Source organism: Arvicola amphibius, chromosome 10 (assembly GCF_903992535.2).
Source record: "Arvicola amphibius chromosome 10, mArvAmp1.2, whole genome shotgun sequence".
Taxonomy (NCBI): Eukaryota; Metazoa; Chordata; class Mammalia; order Rodentia; family Cricetidae; genus Arvicola; species Arvicola amphibius.
The window spans coordinates 97,514,277-97,534,500 of record NC_052056.1 but is presented as its reverse complement, the minus strand read 5'-3'; the positions used below and the strand labels follow the sequence as shown (position 1 = coordinate 97,534,500).

At 51.4% G+C, this 20,224-nt stretch overlaps 1 protein-coding gene across 1 annotated transcript in view; it reads left to right on the top strand.

Annotated features, from left to right (window-relative positions):
- The window catches only part of Prkar1b (protein kinase cAMP-dependent type I regulatory subunit beta), a 114,052-nt gene that overhangs the window by 69,186 nt on the left and 24,642 nt on the right, over positions 1-20,224 (top strand). Inside the window, exons 4-6 of the mRNA XM_038346098.1 lie at positions 2,736-2,797; positions 3,479-3,525; positions 13,626-13,784. Coding sequence (XP_038202026.1) covers positions 2,736-2,797; positions 3,479-3,525; positions 13,626-13,784 — 268 coding nt within the window. The remainder of the gene's footprint in view (positions 1-2,735; positions 2,798-3,478; positions 3,526-13,625; positions 13,785-20,224) is intronic.

Genomic DNA, 20,224 nt, shown 5'->3' with positions numbered 1-20,224 from the left:
ACCATTGCCTGCTCTTCCAAAGGTCCTGAGTTCAATTCCCAGCAACCACATGGTGGCTCACAACCATCTGTAATGAGGTCTGGTGCCCTCTTCAGGCCTGCAGACATACACACAGAATATTGTATACATAATAAATAAATAAATAAATAAATAAATAAATAAATTTTTTTTTTTTAAAAAAAGAAATAAGGCAGAGTGTGATAGAGCAGGACACCTGCTACCCACCTCTGCTCTGGTCTCCATGCATGTGCAAAGGTACCTGTGCACCCCCATACACACACACACACACACACACACACACACACACACACACACCATACACACCACACCACATATGTCCACACATATCAGGAGGAGAGTGATTTAGGAAGAGACAGGACATCACCCTCTGACCTCTACGTACACCCACAGACATATGCGCATACACGCACACACACATACACACACACACACTTTACCATTATGAGCCAGGGATTATTATTTTAACATGGGAGGCATCAAAAGGTCATTTGTTAAAGACCTTCTCTTTCTCAGATCCTTGTTCTGTGGTTTTGAGGAAATGTAGCCAAGCTGAATGGTTCTTGCAGATACTGGAGATGCTGTGGCCAAGAAGCACCCTGTCAGTAGCCAGACAGCCAGAGCTGGCCTGAGACCTGCCCACAGCTCCCTTAACAACTGCCTCCCTTCTCCCAGCGAGCACAGCAAACTAAAAACAAAGTTGTTAGTGGGGTTGGGATGAAAAGCTACAGAGAAGCTTGTTTGAATAGAGAGCGAATAGCCAGGGCTTAAAACAAATAGATACAGGAGCTACTTATGACAATGGGTTCATTAGGACTTTTCCTGCAATATGCAATGCATTTGGGTCACTCCACCTCCCTTACCTGCTCTCCCCCGACCCCCGCCACCCCGCCCACACCACCTGACCTTCCTTTCTCACTTGTCCCTCTACTGTTTTGATGGCTTTTATTTATCTAGTTACCAATGAGTATCACGGAACCCTGTGTTTACAGGAGCATGGCTGGGGGTTTATCCACAGAAGCATGGGCAACTCCAGTGGTTATACCACTGAAGAAAATCTCCCTCCCTGCCCCGTCAGCCAGTATCTGTGTGTAAAGCCTCAGGGAGGGGTGGGGCTTCAAGAGCCCTCGCCCCACCCCAAGCAACTATAAACTGTTCCATCCTTAGGAAGAGGGTGGAGCTTCATTGGCCACTCCCCTGGCAACTATTAACTGTGACTCCTCAGCAAGGGGGCGTGGCCTGGTGTGTTCTTCCTTTATCCTTGATGGAATGCTGACCAGGCTGATCTCTCATGGGTCTTGTAAAGAATTATTTATATTCTCTGAATGTTGGAACCAGAGCATGGAGCAGTCTGGATCTTTCATTTTGTATTTTCTTCCCAGAAGGCTTTGTATATTCTCCAGCCCGACAGGGCCCTTGAGTTCCTCAGAGATTTGCCTCAATTTAGCAATCTGCATACACTCCTTTCTGAACAATCAGGGCAGACAGGGAAGTGTTCAATGTTTCCAAGCACGCACACTCCCTAGCTAGGGGTTCTTTACTTCTGCCTTAGCCTCCCCAGCATCATAGCCTCCTCTTCTAGGGACCCAGGGACCCTGGAGACAGGGAGGTCTCTGATGGTGGATGTTGCATATCAGGAGAGTGGGCTAGCATTTCTGATTGTTCCAGTGACTATGCCGGGGATAGGGCCTGTTTGGGATAAATGTGTCTGAGTCGCATGCCTCTATTGTTTCTGGAGACTCTGATAGCCCTCCTTTGGCTTCTGTCCAACAGCCCATTTCACATCTGCATTTAGAAGATGAAGCCACCAGGCTGCAGGGGTGGTCCATAGGCCACTCTGGGCTCCCCAGCATTGGTAACCTTCAGGGTCCACATGTCCTAGCGCATCTCTGCTCTGAACATAGGGGTGCTGAGTGATGGCTCGTTTCTGTACATTTTTGGAGTGCTTGAGAATTAAACCCAGGGCCTTTCACGTGCTAGGCAAGTGCTCTACCATTGAGTTACATCCCCAGCCCTCCTACATCTTTTCTGTGTCTGGAATTATGAACATTCCTGTGGCTGTAAATATTTTCCTCAAGAGGAAAAAAGAAAAACAAAAGCCAGCAAAACCCACATAATCAGGCTCGATGGCCACGTCCCAGCAGAGTTGTATTTATTGGCATGAGAAACATTCCTTACCTATTGTGACTTATTCTCCCAACTGGATTGTAAAAACAGTGCCCATAAAGTCATGCCTTTCTTGTAAGAAGCCAGTCAGGGGCTGGGGAGGTGACTCAGTTGGTAGAGGGCTAGCCTAGCATGCAGACACCCTGGGTTTAATCTCTAGCACCCCATAAATCCAGAGTGGTGGCTATAATATCAGCACCGAGAAGGTGGAGGCAGGAGGATCAGGAGTTAAGGTCATTCTAGGCTGCATAGTTTGAGGCCAGCCTGGGCTATATGACACACTGTCTCAAGAAAGCAAAGCATCCAGAAAAAGCTAAACAAGCAGATTGTGCCCATTGACTGTGTGCAGAGCGCCCACGTGGTGCTGTGTGGCAGGGCTGGTGAAGGCCTTAATTCTTCTTTTATCTTTGAGGGGTCCTCCTCCCCAAGGCCTGCAGACTCAATTCTGTGGGGCTGAGAGGTGGTAAGTGGACTGGACTATGTACATGTTGTGGGAAGCGGGCTTACTAGGCTGGTGCCACCTACAGCTCCCGACTGTGTTTGTTTTCCAGTGACATATTTGATGCCATGTTTCCTGTCACTCACATCGCTGGGGAAACGGTTATACAGCAAGGTATGTTCCCCACCAGATGCTCATCATCTACCCTGACCAACTTAAGAAACTTTCAGGGGTGGTGGGCACTCGAGAGGCTGAGGCAGGAGGATTGTCATGAGTTCAAGGACAGTCTAGGCTATGGTGTGAGACTCAAAAAAAATAAAAAAGACAGTATTAGGAAAGCAGAGGCAGGCAGGCCTTTGTGAGTTCAAGGCCAGCCTGGTCTACAGAATGAGTTCCTGGACAGCTAGGTTTACGCAGTGAGACCCTGGATCAAAACAGAGAAAGAGAAAGGAAGGGGGAGGGAGAGGGAAAAGAGGAGGAGGAAAGAAGGAAAAAGAAACTAATGAAACACAGGATGATGGTAGCATAAATCTGTCCTCACAGCAATTCTGGAGGTTGGGAAAGGTGGACTTCAAGTTCAAGACCAACCTGAAGAACTTAATGAGTGAAAAGAATTTGGGTGGGGGTATGGCTTGTCGGTAGGGCCTTTGCTTGGCTGTGCATGAGGCCCTGAGTTCAATTCCAGTATGCAAGAAGGAGAGGGGGCCCCTATGCCCAGGAACAGGCACCTGGGGCTGGTATTTACTTGATACTGGCTGGCACACGTAGTTGCAAGGGTTCTTTGCCGGGCAATCAGGAAGCTCTAACTCATTTTGTTTTGTATTTTACACCTACTGTCTCTTTGTTTTGTTATAGGGAACGAAGGAGATAATTTCTATGTGATTGACCAAGGAGAAGTAGATGTGAGTATCCATCTTGGCTTCTAAACAGTGGGTCCTCTTCATGTGCTTGGTTTTAAGACTTTACACAGCTTTGCACTAGGTCTTGCACATACAGGCTGAGAGCATTTCTTTCTGAATAGATTCCCAATGTGTGTGTGTGTGTGTGTGTGTGTGTGTGTGTGTGTGTGTGTGTGTGTGTGTATGTATGTATGTATGTATGTATGTATTATTTATTGTGCTAAGGGTGAAACTCAGGACTTCCAGCACTGAGGTGGGTGTTCTGTCACCCACACACCAGTTCCTTACTGGGGGATTCTAGGCAGGAACTTTAGAGCTGAGCCACACCCCCAGCCTTATTTTAATTGCTTTATTGAAGACCAATCATGTGTTTTTTCTAAACAATGGTATAAGGCATGAAAGCCCAGTTGGGAAGGAGAGCCGCATTAGGCAGGTGCAGGGCCAGTGGGGTTCTTTGTTGTTTTCATGCAGAGTCTGGGTGGAGAGCAGCCTAAGGTGTTCTGTTTGGTTAGCCCCTACCAGCAAATGCCACACCAGCTTGCTGTGGATGTTCATGGTTGTCACGTGGGCAGGAATATCCATGTCTGGAGACCCTAAGGGTACTGATGTCACATGGGGTGACAGTAACGTTTTTTGCCAGCATGTGCCCTACCTCAGACAGCAAGCTTCGCTGAGGGACTCTCAGGACAAAGGGCTCGCATGTTTATAGAGCCCTTCCCCACTGTAATGTTAGAAGCATCCCCTGCAGAGACCCCACCTGGTGCCTTCAGCCAAGTCCTCCTTTTCTCTACCTCCATGGCCATCCCTGCCCAAGCCCCCAGTGCTCTGGCTGGAAGGGCCCTGGTTCCTTCTTGTCGGAATCCTGTTCCTGGAGCATGTTTCCCTGAGTTGAGAGGCCTACTTCCTATCCAAACCCTCTGTGGCTTTGTCTCTTTGACTATTTTTTTTTATTTTTTTGAGGCAGGCTCTCAGTTTGTAGCCCAGGCTATCTTCAAGCTCCCGGTAACCTTCCTGGGTCATCCTCCCAAGCGATATGATGATGCTCATGAGCCACCACACATGGCTGTTTGTCTCTCTAAGTCAGTCTGGGGCCTTCTCTTGCCTCCGGGAGTCTGACCACTGCTGGGCTGCCCTGGGCCTAGGCTGGTACTATCCTTATGGGTGCCCCTTACTTTCTTTTGCTATCACCTAAGGAGCTGCTTCTCCCTTCAGGGTCCCATTCCACGTCAGATCTTCAGAGCAACAGGCGCACCACGTGTTCTTCCCTGATGGTTCAATTGCTCCTTTGAGACTGCTTCTGTGGCCCATTTCTTGAAGGTCTGTCTCCAGATGGACCAGAGGATAGGGGCAGAGTCTCCCCAGGACATTTTAAAGTCCTTAAGGTTGCTGGTCAGTTCCTAGGTCATCTCCAGAGTTATGGCTGGGCTGGGACTCAGCATAGACACATCTTTTCAGTTAGCCATAGTTTGTGCCCCACCTGTCCGAGGGGACTTGCTCTGCCCTCCATGGCCTCAGAGGTGTCCAGGCCACACCCTGCCTGGTGCCTTGGGGTTAGGCAAGCTATTTTGGGCCTGGCCTCTGCTCCTGAGCCTCTGTCCAGCCGGGCTATTTCTGGGAAAAGCCTTTTCTGATTTCCCCAGCAGCCTGACTTTGTCCCACAATGCATTTCTGGGAACCGCACTGGCCCACCTGCTTCCGGAGCCACCACATAGGAAGTGACTCAGCCAGGCGTCCAGAGGGGGTCACAGGCAGGGTTGACCTAGTGAATTTGACAACTCAACCCCTGGGTCTGTGTCTCAGGGGAGGGAGGGCCTCCTGTCTCCCCAAACAAGGAAACTGAGTTGGGAGCTAGTGATCTCTGGGGGGGGGGGGGGGACTACTCACTCAGAGGAAGTGTGAGGTGGGAGATTTAAAAGTTGGCTCTGCTGCCACACTCTGCTGTGACCATGGTTACATCCTTCTGTTGTGCTTCAGTTAAAACAAACAAACAAAACAAACATCCATGAAAAATGTAGCCCAGAAAACAACTGGGATCCTGCCCTAACCCAGGTTAGGTTGGGTAGGAAGGAGGTGAGCGCTTGGTCCCTAGCAGTTTGTGTAAGTGGGTCCCGAGGACGGGTCTCTCCAGCTCTCTGTTGGAAGTGGTGCTGATGGGTTGAGAGGCTGAAGGCTGAGAGGTGTGGATGACTTGTTCCTAGTTTTTAGTTTATTATTGGTTTGGTTTTCATGTAGCACAGGCTGACCCACACTTCCTATGTAGCCAAGGATGATCCTGAACTCTCAATCCCGCCTCCTTTCCCCGAGTGCTGTGCTGGGTGTGGAATCCAGGGTTTCTGGGCGTATCAGGGAAGCACCAGCTTCTCTAGTTTGCACCCATCGCTCCTCCGCTAAGCCCTGCTCTCAGGTTCCTGTCTGCTCCTGGCTCCTCAAACTGCCACTCATTGCTTTCCTCTTGCTTCCTAAGTGTTTGCTAGCTCTTGCTCTCCTGGGCCTTGCCAGCTCCCTAGTACCCTGGAAATAGTAAACAGGGGTCTGCCCTGGGGGTGGTGTGGTTGTCATCATGCGGTAGATGACAATCATCAGGAAGCTAATAAACAGGGTCTCACACCTCTGGGCCCTGGCTTTCCTGTGTTTTCTGCTTTTTACTTTTGTTCTGCCGTGCGAACTCTTGTTCATCCTTCAGTGCCCTCCAGACCCAGCTCCTCTGTTTGTGCTGGAGCACTGATAAATGCTGACCTAGTGAAAACAGAAGGCCAGACCCTCCTCCAGTAGCCTGCCAGGGAGCCCATGTGGGTTCTGACCAGGCCCATCCATCCCCCAACCCCCAAATGTACTAGTGCCTCTTCCATCTTTTCCCTCCCCCTTCTTCTTTCTTCTCTTCCCCCTCTTTTTCCTCCTCCTCTATCTTTTTTTTCTTCTGGGTCACGTGTATTCCAACCTGACCTCAAACTCCTTGAAATGTCCTTGAACTTCTGATCCTCCTGCCTCCACCTCCTGAGTGCTGGTTTTACTGACCTGGGTGGCCACATCTGGTTTATGTGGTGCCTGGGGATGGAGCCCAGGGCTTCAAGCATACTAAACAAGTCCTCTACCACCTGAGCCATAGCTCCAGCCCCCAAATGTACTCTTCTTTGTGTTCACCAAAGTCACCTAGCATCTTTCAATTCCATCTCAAAGACAAGGCTGGGGTGACCCCACCCCAGGGAATTCTGGATGACACATTCTTTGGTTTCCCAAAGTGAGTAGATGTAGGAAAAGTGCCCCCGAGGTTGTTTCACGGAGTCCCAGAACCCTACCCCTGTGCACCAACAGGAAGGCTGTGGGTGGGTGAGAGCCTTGTGCCACTGACCTTTCCATACCGGGCTACCTCAGCTCTGCTAGGCTTCTTCCCAGAGAAGAAGCACAGAGGGTTACACAGGGATTCTCCCATGGAGCAGCCCCCTGCCCTCTTCCCGCTATCCCATCATTGTGTACTCGGCAGGCCCCACCCCAGCCTTTTCCTCTAGCAGCCCTTTCAACCCCAAGGAAGCCCTGCACACCCACTCTGTGCCTTAGTACAGCAGCCCTCTCCCTGGCCGCCTTGTGTCCTTGGTTCCATGAGTCTGTGGCTTTCCCTGGAGGCCCCTGAGCCACGTGCTGTGGAACACCCCCAGGTCTGGCCAAGGAGCAGGGAATCACCTTGGGTGGCCCGTGGTGCTCTCAGTGTTTTAGTCTATGCCGTTCCATCTACTTTCAGAAGCCGGTCGCTACCACAGTGTCCCCAGATCCTGCAAAATGGGAAAATTGCATGAACTGATGAGTCTGACTGCCCTCTAATGCAGAATGTGAGGTGGATGGGACTGGCAGGATCCCATGTCCCCAACTCCACCCTTTCAAGGCAGGACTGAGGATCCCCAAAGTCACAGCTAATCTGAATAGGACCCTTCCAGAGCCCCCAGTTTGGCTCCAATGAGATGACAAGTGGCCAGGGAAGGAGCCTGACTTGAGTTTTCCCGGCCTCTGCTTGGCCCCACTGCCTTCTAATGATGGTCAGATCTCTAGCTGGCCTCCTGCCATCCTGGGGACATGTGGAGGCTATTTTGTGGAGGAAAATGTGAGCTCACCTTCACAAAACTGCACTTCTTCAAATACATTGTCTCGGCATATCTGCCCTCCCTCCTCTCCTCCCTCCCTCCCCAGCCAGGAGGGTCAGGTTCAAAGGCGGCTTAGAGGCCCTTGCTGGTCCCTGGATGGCCAAACCAGGATGTCTGGGCATCGTGGGTGGATGCTGCTTCCTGGCTAAAGCCTTGAGTTTAGGATGTAGAGGCTGCGGGTGGTGCAAAGACCGAACCTGTGAGTGGGTGCATCCGGCCTCGCCTCCCCACAGCGCTGTGCAAAAGTCCCCAACACCTCCATTAATCTCTCAGACTTTCCAGTGGGAACAGGGGTGGGTGGCATGGTACACCCACAGGGCTGGGCACAGAGGAGACTGGGCTATGATGTGGGAGATGCAGGGTAAACACACAGGAGCCGTCAAGGAAGGCCACATTTAAAGGAATCAAAGAGTGCCCAGTAAGGGACTGGGAGTGAGAAGCCGGCATGTCGGTCCCTGCTGAGTTATGGGGCATACATGACTGTAATGCTATGGTAACTCTCAACAAGCTTCTATGGCCTCAGCACTGGATTTTGTGACCCCTCCCTCAGGCCAGGCAGATCTGTGAGGATGCCACCACGCCGGCAATAATTCTACCTTATCTAGGTGGGGACATGAGAGGGAGGTCATCAGCTTCACCCCTCCCAGGCAAAATCCGCACCCCTCTGTCCAGACAGGCCAGTGTACTAGGGTTTCTGGAGCATCCCTCCAGGATGGACATTGTCCTCTCACTAACAGTGCCCTAGAGGACCAGGGGACGAAAAACCTAACATTCAGTCTTGGTTAAAAATCATGGCTTTCCACAGAGACTCTGTAAATGCCAGGCAATGTGTGTACATTTGCCAAGAGCTATAATCCATTTTTTTTCTAGTAGAAAAATAGTTTCCAACTTATCTTATTCATGGAACACAGCATTTCTGCTGAAAAGGACTCTCAACTGCAAGCACACAAGGTTGGGAGTGGGGCCCAGAGTCTTCCCTGGTTGTCTTTAGACTTCTTGTTTAAGGGTCCCCCCATCCTTCCTAAGGTTCACGCTGTCCTTGTGGCTTTTAGGTAGGTAGGATTCCTCCTGTTTCAGAAGAGGGTCTCACCTCAGAGGTGCCTCCCTTCCTGGCAGCATGGTGTGCACCTAGGCACCAGGCATCCGTGGGCATCACTATTTGGTCCAGGAGTCGGGCTGGGGGCTGTTCAGTTTGCCAGAGTTTCCAGGTGAGCACGCATGTTTAAATTGTTCAAGTGCTCCGAGCTTGAGATGAACTATGCGGTCATCAGTACAGCTGTCACCGTCACCCATCGGCAGAGCCCTTTCCTCTGTGAGTGTAGGGGAGGGGGTGGACGACACATGTCTGTGGAGGCCAGTGCTTAACCTCGGGTATCTTTATCAGTCACTGCCCACCTTCTTTTTTGAGCGAGGGTCTCTCATTGGCCAGGGACATTTAAGTCAGTTAGTCTTGGCTGGCCCACAAAACCTCAGGTATCCACCTGCTTCCACCTCTCCAGTGCTGGAATAACAGGCACATACCATCACACCTGACTTTATGGAACATGGTTTCTGGCAGTTAAACTCAGGTCGTCACAGTCCCACAGTGAGCTCTTCTCCACTGACCTGCCTTCCCATCCTCCTCCTGCCTGAACCACCTTACTGATTTTCTTTTGGCCCCTTTAATCAGTCACCCCACAGCCCCACCCCAGCCCTTCCTACTTCCTACCCCTAGAAATTTGATTCCTGGGGTTGGAGAGACCTGGATGCTCTCCCAGAGAACCTGGATCCGATTCCTATCATCCACATGGCAGCTCATAACTGTAACTTCAGTTCCAGGGTACCATACCTCTTTTTCTGCCTGCACAGATTTACATGTAGGCAAAACACCCCTACACGTCGAAATAAAAATCTAAAAATAACCCAGCTCTTGTGATCATCCTCATCCTTACTTCCCCACTGCCACCTTGCACACTTGATCTGAAGTGCTTGGGAAGGGAGACAGAGCTGGTCCTGCCCCAGTCTGGGCATCCCTGGGCCCCTGGTAACCTTGATCCATCTGCACTAGGAGGGTGATGTTTACTTGTCCTGGAGTCCCGGTGCTCCAAAAATCCAGTGATCTTTGGGCACTCTGTCAAGACTTTATGTCACAGGTGACCTTCTGCCATCCAGCCACCTCTGGCTACCTTTGGGCACACTATAGTCTGAACAGGCATTGACATGAATCCCCTAAAAGCATACAGAGTCTAGGCCACCCCAGGGGTCTGAATTCAGAGTCTTTTATGGTTTCCCTTCTTTTTTTCCTAGTATGTATGTCCATACATATGTGTGTAATGTGCGTGTGTCCATGTGTGTGTGTGCTTGCATATGGAAGCTAGGGGTCAACCTGCCATTCCTCAAGTACCATCCATTTTGTTTTGTAAGTTTAATTTTACTTATTGTAGTGTGTGTGTGTGTGTGTATGTGTGTGTGAGAGAGAGGGGGGGAGAAGGGGGGGTGGTGCTTTTGACACCACACATATCTGGAGGCCAATGTGGAATCAGTCCTCTCTTTTCACCTTTACATGGATCCCAGGGATCAAACTTGGGTTGTAAGGCTTATGTGACAAGTACTTCTCTGTGGAGGCATCCTGTCAGTCCTCCTTGTTGTTTGATTAACACAGAGTCTCTCACTAGCCCGGAACTCAATGCTTTCTGTAGGAACGTGGACCAATGTGCTCCAGAGATTGCCCTCTCCCCTGGCGCCCTCTCCCAGGTGCTCTCTCCCCAGGCCACCGTGCCCAGAGGCACAGGTTCTGGGGTTTGCAAGGCAAACACTTTATCATCTGAACCATCTCCTCAGCCTTGCCTTTTTTCTTTTTTAGACAGAGTCTCTGTAGCCTAGGCTAGCCTTATGTTCCCAACCCCCCAGACTCAGTTTCTTAAGCACGCATGGACCCCCACACCAGCTTTGTATGTCTATGGCATTTGCCTGTGACCTGTGTCTCTGCTATTTGGATGCTGCAGTACAGATGGGAATCTGTCATCTATTGTGGATTCCTTAGAGGTGAGAAGGGGCCTGGGTCAGAGGGCCACTCACTGAACAGAGGCTGGACAGGGGCAGGCAGGAAGGAGGAAGGCAAGCAGGGCAGAATGGCAGAGGCCAGCTCAGCTGGAGGACTGTTGGCTCCTAGTGTGGCATAATGTAGCCCAGTGGGGCCTCCCACCATTTTCTCTTAAAGGAAGAAAAAAACAAAAACTGGAACCAAACAAGAGTAGCCCCTTTGCGTACCAGCTGGGTGGAGGAGCTGTGACAGAGGCCAGTGTGCACAGAAGGATGGCCCTTTGTCCTCCGGGTGGCCCTGAAGGACACAATGGTTTCCTCTGACACTGTGAGGGATCCCCTAGGCTTGAGGCTCTGGGGTGAGGGAGGGTAGTCACTGTAGAGGGTCCCTGCTCCCTTGGTCATGTCCCAGGGCAGCCACACTTACTCTTCCTTTGGGAGTGAAGTGAGGGAGTTGATCAGCTGGGATGTTGTGTTCCCAGAGGCTCAGGAATCTGGGGAAGGTGGCTTTATGTCCCTTCTCCCACTTGGGGTAGTCACTGGGGTGGGGGGCTTCCTCCATCCCCATGCTGTAAGGAGAGAGACTAGCCCATTGGCAACTCACCAGTGGGGATTCGTGTGTCCTACACACCTCTCCCAACCCCAAGAGCATCTGTACTCACAACGCAGCCCAAGATGACACGTGGGGACACAAGTGTGGTGGGGTCAGAGCAGCCTCTAGGAAACGCTTTCAGTAGCACGTGCTGCTGCTGAGCCAACAGGTGTGCCTGGCACAACAGATGATGCCTTGGATCCTCGTTAGAGCAAAACAAGGACATTCACTAGAAGAATGTTTCTGATGCCCGGGTGTAGTGCATGCCTATAATCCCAGGTCTCTGGAGGCTGCAACGAGAGATTTTTGCCAAGTTAGGGGATAGCATGGACTACAGAGGGAAAGTCTGTCTCAAAAAGGGGAGAGGTTGGGAATATGGCTCAGTAGTAGGTATGTGTCTAAAATACTTCAGAGAGAAGCTGAATACATGGCTCAGTGGTAGAGCACCTGCCTAGAATCCCCCAGTGAGGGGCTGGGGTGTGGCTCAGTGGTAGAGCACCTGCCTAGAATCCCCCAGTGAGAGGCTGGTGTGCAAGGCCTTGTGTTCAACCCCTGGCACCACAAAAAACAAAAAAAAAACAATGATCCTGGCAGCATCGTGTGGTTATGACAGCCCAAGTCCATCTAGGCTCTAAGACTAAAGGAACCAAGTGACAGACTGAGGGTGGCACTGAGGAGGTCCTGGGAGGGATGTGCATCTTCACTGAGCTACATGCTTGGATTCCGGGGTGGGGGGGGGTTGCCACCTGCAAGTTAACTCTCCATGCATATGCTCCTGCAGAAGCCTAGGCAAGGTGGCTGTGCCAGCTCTGATACCAGAGGGGAGGCTGTGCCCTACCTTTCCTGGGCTATGGAAATGAAGTAAGGCCCTGGGGGTATACTCTGCCTTCTGTACACTCTTGTCTGAATTCCCAGATCACTCCTCTCCCCCTCTTTTCTCTTCCTCATTCCCTAAAGCATTTGGTGGCATTGTTTCCAGATTCTTTGTGGATCTTTTTGACTCTAGGTTTGTTGTTGTTTTTGTTACTTTTTGCTTTTTTGTTTGTTTTGATTTTGTTTGTTTGTTTGGGTTTTTTTTTTGAGATATGACCTCCCTCTATAACTGAAACTGGTCTGGAGCCTGTCCTCCACCTGCCTCAGCCTGGGGTGACAGGTGTATGACACCCTCTTTGAAGGTTTTTAAGGGCAAGATATACTTGCCTCTTCCTCTCCAAGCATCCTAGCTCCCTTTGGGGTGTGGGGAACCCACCAGGTCAGGTGGGAGGAGCATACATCCCATCTGGTAGAGTCCTGTCTTTGGGAGGTCCTCTCTTCCCCAACCCCCCCATCTTTGTGGCTAGCCAGTCCCTCTCCATGCCTTGCTCACTTCATCATGGCGTTACAACCATCACCTGCGAGGCGTTCTCTTTCAGACAGAAATCTCTGTGCCTCAGTTATTACCGGATAATGAGACATTGATTTCAATAAGAATCTCTTCCATGATTTCATCACAATCCATTCTTCGGGTACACACCCGTTTTAGCAGTGGGAACGGTTCTGTATGCTCATTGAGACGCTGAGGGAGAAAGCGTGCCTTGTGTTAATTTATAGTAACCGAGCTGCATAATCGCCCCGGCAATGAACAATCTGCCCATTCTGTGTCCTGGTTGGGTGTGGGCCCCCCCAAAGTCCGTGCATAGTGCACACTCTGTGCAGGGTGCGTCGCCCGCGCGGTCTGAAAGGGAATCTTGTCCTGGCTTCTTCTCGGTGCAGCTTGGTAGTGATGCCTGACCAGGGGGCTCAGCTAGGCCACTGGCCAAAAGATTTGGGTACTTGCCTTGGTGGCAAAGTTCCAGAGGAGAAGGGGACAGTCAGTGTGCACCCACAGGGATGGGACAAGGGGGTCAGAGGGATACTCATGCAGAGGGACCCCTGAGTTGCCAGAGAGGACAGGCACTTTGTAAACGGGAAAGGCAAGAGGCAGGATGTTCGTCTGGGTCTATGTATAATGGCAGAACAACTCATTGGGGTTCAGTCAGGAAAACTGGGGCTCAGAGGGACTGAGAGGTGATCCCTGGATGGGCAAGCTGCCCAGGAGGTGGCTGGCACACATTGTGTCCTGCCCTCTGGTCCTGACCTGCTCTTTGGTGTTGTGTGCTGCCCAGGTGTGGCTCTGAGTAGGATGGGGTGAGGTGGGATGAGAGCTCCTTGGAGCATGGTTAGCCCGTGGTTATGTCCAGGGCAGGATGTGCAAGAAATGGTCCAAGAGCCTTGCAAGGCTCCTCTCATTCTCACTGGGGTGGGCTGCGGATTCCCCGTGGAAGACGCAGTCATTGTGACACACATGTCTTACGGCCTTTCTCTTCTTTTCTCTGAAGGTGTATGTGAACGGGGAATGGGTTACCAACATCAGTGAGGGGGGAAGCTTCGGAGAGCTGGCTCTCATCTATGGCACCCCCAGAGCAGCCACCGTGAAAGCCAAAACAGACCTCAAGCTCTGGGGCATCGATCGTGACAGCTACAGGCGCATCCTCATGGTGAGTGGAACCCTGGCCAGGGGCGCTGCCAGGGGAGGAGGCATGGCAGTAGAGTCTACACCACCAGAAACCCAGGTCTCAGGTCAAGATGTGTCTGCCTGGTAGTATCAGAAAAGGTTTGGGGAGCTTTTTAAAAATAGGAAACTGGGTGGGAATGTCTCTATTGCAATCCCCCGTTCTCTCTTTCCAGAGACTCAAGAATGTGGTTGTAGTGGCTGGATCTCCAGTCCTACCATCTAGGACCATGAGGTCACATGGAGAATAAAACTCAGAATCCCTCCAAGGTTACATTAGGGTAAAGATTAAAGGGCACCACGGGGACACAGTGTACACTGGTCTTGGGGGTAGCTGCTGCGTGGAGCACAGCGGCCTGTATGGGGAACACCATGAGAAGAGAAGGAAAGTTTCATCCTAAGAAGTCAGGAGTGCTCCATCCTGAGGGCCCCACAGCCCCCTCTGCATCCCACCCTCCTGACCTCTGACACAGAGCTGCTAGGGTCACAGAGGGACCTTGGTCCGACTGGGAGTGAGAACTGAGAGTGGCCGTAGGCTGAGACGTTCCAGAGTGTCCCCCAGAATAGCTCAGGATGGAGCCCATGTGCCCAGTCACTGAGGTACAGAGGACACATCCTTTGTCTTGAGGTGACGCCAGCTCTTCTGTAGGACACACTCGTGGACCAGCACAGTCTTGGAAGGCAGCTGTCTCCAGGGCCAGCATGCTTGGCACATCAGGGCTCCTGTACCGCTGTGGGCACAAAGACACAGAACAGACGGTACAGCACTACCATCCTTTGTCACCAACATGCTCCCGATCTGCAGGGACCTGCCTGTCCCAGTGGGAGGGTGTGATGGGGGATCTACCCACTGTGCCAAAGGACACAGTCCCGGTCCCCTCTGAGCACACCTGGCTGGGAGTTGCACGAGCACTGTTTCCCTACTGTCTCCTCTATGCTGTGTCATTGCTGGCTGTGGGACTTTTGTGGTCAGGACTTTATATTCAGGAATGCTCTCAAATTGCAGAAGGAACTGGCACTTTCTCTGGGTTAATTTCGGATCCCCGGGCACTAAGAATAGCCCATTTGGACTCCAGAATCGGCAGAGGTCTTGTGGAGAATTTGAATCCTGTCCGTACCCATCCCCGTCTAGGCAGATTTGGATACGTCCAAATCACTCCCACTGAGGGCTCCTGCCTTAGCTTGGACTCACAGCGGGAGACGCAGAAAATGAAGAGTCACCAGTGTCCCAAGGGAGTTAGCTACAGCCCACAAGGTCAGCTCAGACTCCATATTCAAGTTGGAAGTGGGTGACTTCTAATTTGGAAGTTTCCTAAGTGTCTCTCCTTGCTGCTCTGTCTAAGGGAAACACAAGGCCCAGTGCTGGGCAGAGTTGGGGGTGTATTGTCACCTGTAGGCACTCAGGTGAGGGCTCAGCAGAGACCAACAGTCCACGAGTTTCTTTCCTTTTATTTAAGCCTTGGGCCCCTGTTCATCTGCCCCTTTTGGGGGACCTTGTGTCTGCAGCTAGTGAGTTAGGAATTCCCAGTAGAGGGGCTAGATATGATTCAATTGGTACAAAGCCCTTGGGTCCATACCCATCACTGCCTACAGCAGGCACAGTGCTCCATACCTATAATTCTAATACTCAGGAGGTGAACTCCTAAGTCCAGTGTCTTCCTCAGGTACACAGCAACTTTGAGGCCAGCCTGGATTACATGACACCCTGTCTCCAAAGGCGGGGGTGAGGGTTTCATATACAAAATTGAATTGTGCAGGAGAACTCATACTGGGGGTCTTCCAAGGCCTCTGTATGATGTGTTCTGAGTCCCTGGGAACTTGTGTCCTAAGAAGATATAGGTCCCCATTCCTAATGCCACTGACTCTGAAGACCCACATCTTTACTGACTCTCTAAGCCAAGAACCAGGCTTCCTCCACTTCATAGCATAGGTGGTGTGACCCCTGCAATATCAATGCACCGCCTCTCTTTTTAGAGTTTCTGAGATGAGCTTAAGAGTCACCCAGTAACTCGCAGGGGTTCACATGGCCTGGGAGTCAATGACCCCTCCACCCTTGCCCAGAGTGAGAACCCCAAGGCAGTGAGAAACTACATGCACAAAAGTGGCTGAGAAATTTCTTCTGAACCATTGCTTATGCTGCAGTGAAGGGGTGGGGGTGGGGTATGTCCTCGGAGGCTTCAGGTGGTAGAGAACCTTCGGTCTGGGCCAGCTCCTTATCCTGGGTAACAAAGGTAGCCCTGCTAGGACAGTCTGTCCTGGGAGCTAGAATCACATCCCTGGTTCCAGTTCTTCTGAACCATGGGGTAGGCAGAGTTCAGTATGGATAGGGTATGGTTCTCAGCATCGTGTGTGTGTGTGTGTGTGTGTGTGTGTGTGTGTGAGGGGGGCAGGGTCTTTGGTCCCTGGTCTCATTGTCTTACCTGGAACACCCTGAGCAAGGCGGACCCCTCTGCATATTCAGCAACCACCATCTTCTCCTGTCCACACAATGATTCTCTAACCTAGCCTCATGCCAGTTCATTTGAGAGTCAGGCAGTCTCTGCAGGTGATGGGGGCGGGGCAAGGACAGACCCGGGGACTGTGGGAGGCGAGTCTGTGCTCTGACCTTCGGTGTCCCCAGGCCCATGTTCTTGGTCAGGATCTTGGCTGAGGTTTCCTTTCCTGTGACAAAGTATTTCAGTGAAAGCGATTTAGGGGACAAAGGGATTATTCTGGCTCTGGCTCCAAGGTCCCATCCACCACAGCGGGGAGGTCACAGCAGCAGGAGCCAGAGGCAGCTGGTCACCTCCCAGCCACAGACAAGGAGGTGCTCTCTAAGAACTGGAACCCAGTACAAGTCCGCTCTCCTTTGCCTTTAGTTCAGGACTAATCAAATGGTGCCATCCACATTCCAGGTGGGCGTTCCCAGCTCCATTAACACAATCAAGATAATCCCTCCCAGATGTGCCCACAGGTTAACCCACACCAACATCATCCTTCACTGAGACTCCCTGGTGATTCTAGATTCTGTCACATTGACCATCCATGCTGCAGGTGCCAGGGGGACAGGCAGATGGATGCCTTGTACCAAGCCGGCTACTTGGGGAGAAAGCTGAGCTAGCCTCTGCAGGTTCCTAGGCTGAGCCCCATTGGAACCATCTTGGGTTTGCTGTCTTGCAAGCTGTAAAGCCTGCTAAACTGGGAATCCCCAGTGTCACCAAGAGGCTTAGCAGGTGATGGCTCAGCGTAGGAACAAAGCAGTCTGGCTTCACCTGCTGGCTGACCACTTCCCTAGGCCCCAGGACATTTTCAGCCTTATCCTGCCCACTGAACCAACATTAGCATCTGAGGTTCCTGGGTCACGACCTGCCTGCATTCCACTGGGAGAGCTTAATTGCTAGGTGGTCAGTGGGGACTACACGGTTTCAAAAGAGATGCCTTTTTTAAGGGCTGGATAGCATTAAAATGCCTTGGGCCAGATCATTGAGCAGGCTGTTGCCACCGCAGCCACCCCGACTCGCACCCATCAGCAGACACAATATTTCTGCGTCACCAGAGCCTGGACACTGGCTTTCCAATTGTGCCATCTTGTTGTCATGGGAACAGACTTGTTCCAGCCTCTGCTGGCAGAACCATCGTCTAACCATCGAGGTCTGGGCAGCTGAGGACAACTTAATGATGTTCTCCCAGCGCTGCAGGACATTGAGTCCCTAGCCCTGTTGGGTACTGAGTTATTTTTCTCATTACTCTGACAAAATACTTAACCAAAGCAACTTAAGGGAGAGGAGGTTTATTGTGGCTCATAGCTTTAAGTACAGTCCTTCATGGTGGCAGGACCATAAGGCAGATGGTCACATGGGATCCACAGTCAGGAAGGAGAGGGAGAGAGAGAGAGAGAGAGAGAGAGAGAGAGAGAGAGAGAGAGAGAGAGAGAGAGAGAGAGAGAGGGGAGAGGGAGGGAGGAGAGAGAGGGGGGAGGAGAGAGAGATTGAGATTGCTTTTTCTTTTGTACTCAGTCCAGGACCCCAGCTCACAGAATAGTGGTGGTTTCTCCTATGAATAACCCAACTAGAAGTTCCCACACAGACATGCCCAGAGGTTTGTCTACTAGGAGAGTCTAGATCTTGTCAAATTGAGCATCAGGATTAACCATCACGGGACTTTCCCTAGGAAGTCGAGATCTTAGGGATATGCTGTAGGTGGAGACTGCCCAGGCCCGAGATAATCACATAGAAACTATATTAATTAAAACAATGCTTGGCCTATTAGCTTAGGGTTCTTATTAACTAACTCTTAAAGCTTAAATGAACCCATTTTTATTATTCTGTGTATTGCCACAAGGCTGTGGCTTACCAGGTAAAGTTGTGGTGTCTGTCTCCTTTGGTGGCTACATGGCTTCTCTCTGACTCCACCTACTTTCTCTCTGTATCTCTGTTCAGATTTCCCGCCTGGCTTTATTCTGCCCTGCCATAGGCCCAAAGCAATTTCTTTTTTAACCAATGGCAATAAAACGTATTCACAGCATACAGAGGGGAATCCCACATCAACATGTGACTCTGGGTTTCTAGGATTGAAACTTAGCCAGCTTATCAGTGCTGGTTTGAACCATATTTGAGGGGGAAGTTGAGGCTCAAGGCTGGGGGTAGAGCTGGGGCCCTGTCAGTGTATTGTATGCCAATCTCCATGGAGACCCTTTGGGGAAGGTTTTAATATTCCCATTGATCAGATGAGGAAACAGAACTCAAGCTGTCAGTGAGAATGGAGGCCCGAGCCCAGGCTTTCTGGCAGCGAGTGCAAGCTCATCATCCTCCAACCTCCCCCAGGCTTGTCGCTGGATATGCTCATGGGCTGCCCCACCAAGCTCTGTTAGTATCCCTACACTACCTTAAACTCACACCCTGCTCCTGGCAGTGTATGAATCTTGGTCACGACACCCACCACCTCAGTGTGTTCCCCAGAATCCCATAGCACTGTTCTCGCTTCACCCTGTGCTTTGCCCAACCCCTTCTCTGTGTCCCCCATGTTCCTCTCCTCCATCACCCCAACTGTTATACAAGGCTGGTTTCTCCCTTGACACCCGACTACTGGTCTTTAAGTGGGAACTTCCTGGGCTGGCCACCCTACCTTCTAGAGTCCTCAAGTCAGGTGGCAGGGTGGCAGGTAAGAGCCCTGGTGGCTGCAAATGCCTCTGTGCTTCCCCATAGGCATCACCTTTCCACTGTTGGTACATGATTATTCAGGGATAGATTTCTCTCTTGGCTCATCCTGCTTTAACTGGACTGTGGGTACTAGTATCTTTAAGAGGTACCCAGCCATGAACATCACACCGTGAGTGTCCTAGAGGGCACTAAGCTACAGAGAGAGCAGTTAGCTGTCTCTGCCACTGGCTGATAGGCACCCAGGGACTCCTCCGTGGCAGCTAGCCCCACCCCTGTGCATGTCTGTCTACATAGCATTGAGTCCTCTCCACCTGCACAGAAGCCTGTCTGAAAGCTACCTGTGTGGTTGCACACAGCTGCTGCTGGCTACTCAGCCTGCACCAGAGCATTTGGGAGGCTGATGATACCGTGGCTATGAATCAGACAGATTGGACCACCTTAGCTCTGCTTTGTGCCAGCCCCACACCTGGGCACAGGGTGTGTGAGTGCCCCAGTCCAGAGTGAGAATGGAGGTTGATCACGTGGTACAGCACATAGCAGTAGCTTCATGGATGCAGCTTCTGTCCCCACAGGAGCAAAGATGCAGAGTGGGGAGAATGCAGTATGGCAGGTTTTGTGAACTCATGCTTGTAATCCTGGCATTTGCCGGGGTGGGTGTGGAGGGCTGGAGACAGAATCACAGGGTCTAGGTCAGCCTGGATGACACAGTGAGTTCCAGGCTAGTGTAGGCAACAGAATGAAACTATCCTTCAGCAAAGGAAAGAAAAGAAGCTGGGTGTGGTGGCACACAGCTTTCATCCCAGCATCCAGGAAGCAGAGGCACACAGATCTCTATGTTAGCAGCCAGCTTGATCTACGTAGAGAGCTCCAGGACAGCAGTTTCAGCCCCCAACTCAGTGGACAGGAGCCAAGCCGTTACCTTCTTTGGGCCTCTGTTCCCAATCCAGGAGAGATACAACAGCTGCCTCTTAGAGCCGCGGGGGTCCATCACCAGCCAGAGCAGGGTCTGGACTATGCCTCTTGTCACCTTCGGAGAAGAGAGCACTCCTGGAGTGGCTGGGCTGCAGGGGGCTGGTGCCCATCGGTACCTATCTGCAGCATGACTCATCCCATTTCTGATGATTAGGGTCCTGTCTCCGGCTGATGCCCTCCTGTGTCAGCACAGGAAATAAAAAGCCTTCTGAGCTGAGGTGGTGACAGCTTTGTCTGAGCAGTGGTTTGATGTCACAAGGGAGAAGGGGGAATCCAGGTTAGAGACAGCAGCCAGGTCATGGGCCTGATGGAGAGC